Consider the following 1153-nt stretch of genomic DNA (forward strand, 5'->3'; position numbering starts at 1 on the left):
TACAGGCGCCCGACTATCTAAGCGGCGGGGTGGTGGCCCCCGTTCCGCCGGCCACCAGCGCGACGAGCGACGCGAATTCCCTACAGGCGCCCGACTATCTAAGCGGCGGGGTGGTGGCCCCCGTTCCGCCGGCCACCAGCGCGACGAGCGACGCGAATTCCCTACAGGCGCCCGACTATCTAAGCGGCGGGGTGGTGGCCCCCGTTCCGCCGGCCACCAGCGCGACGAGCGACGCGAATTCCCTACAGGCGCCCGACTATCTAAGCGGCGGGGTGGTGGCCCCCGTTCCGCCGGCCACCAGCGCGACGAGCGACGCGAATGCCCTACAGGCGCCCGACTATCTAAGCGGCGGGGTGGTGGCCCCCGTTCCGCCGGCCACCATTAACGCGACGCATTGATCGTATCGAAAAATGCACAAGAGATGTTAATTTACCAAAAAATATTAATTTATAAAATGACTGCACAAGGTTGATAAAAAATATTTCTATAATACTAATTCCGTTATTTACTTGAGAATATTGATTATCCGTTTCTTTTCGTGACCCGTTCTTTTAATTTAAAATTGTAATCAAGTACAGAAAAAAATGTTACTTCGCGTTCTATGAATATCTCAATTATATCCCGCGAAAAATTAGAATTTATAATGTAGACAAAATTAAAAAATTAATAATGAAAATTTCTCGAAAAACTGACCTCGAAAACCGACCGCGAAAACACAAAGATGCGTTATTATGCATGTTGTTCATGCGGTACGCATCTCGAAAATGTATCAAATAAGATATAGGTACAGAATAAATGATGTGAGATCCGAAAAAAAGAAACTTCCCGCACAATTGATATTATAATTAATCAATAACCGCATTGTTATAATTAAATAATTAAATAATTAAATGATATATATGCAAATCTTTATTTTACGATTATCGATAATGTATCTCGTTATATTTTTCTGTCACTTTCTATCTAAATTATTTTTTATATAACGTAGTTATTTATTATTGCAAAACTGAATAATTGTACTATATCATCAGTTCTGAAATAATTTAAATTTTCAGTATCTCGACAGAATATTTAGAATCTCACGTCATATAACTTGACTTTATCTAGCATAAAGCCAATTTTTTAATTAAAAATAGATGGATAGGCTACAAAA

The 1153-nt window shown here is 41.4% G+C and overlaps 1 protein-coding gene across 1 annotated transcript in view; it reads left to right on the forward strand.

Annotated features, from left to right (window-relative positions):
* Positions 1 to 398, forward strand: part of LOC112460990 (flocculation protein FLO11-like) — a 1766-nt gene extending 1368 nt beyond the window's left edge. Inside the window, exon 2 of the mRNA XM_025025990.1 lies at positions 6 to 398. Within this exon, the coding sequence (XP_024881758.1) occupies positions 6 to 398 (393 nt within the window). The remainder of the gene's footprint in view (positions 1 to 5) is intronic.
* The last annotated feature ends 755 nt before the right edge of the window (positions 399 to 1153 follow it).

The sequence above is a fragment of the Temnothorax curvispinosus genome, unplaced genomic scaffold, assembly GCF_003070985.1.
Source record: "Temnothorax curvispinosus isolate PA1 unplaced genomic scaffold, ASM307098v1 QBEX01010948.1, whole genome shotgun sequence".
NCBI lineage: Eukaryota > Metazoa > Arthropoda > Insecta > Hymenoptera > Formicidae > Temnothorax > Temnothorax curvispinosus.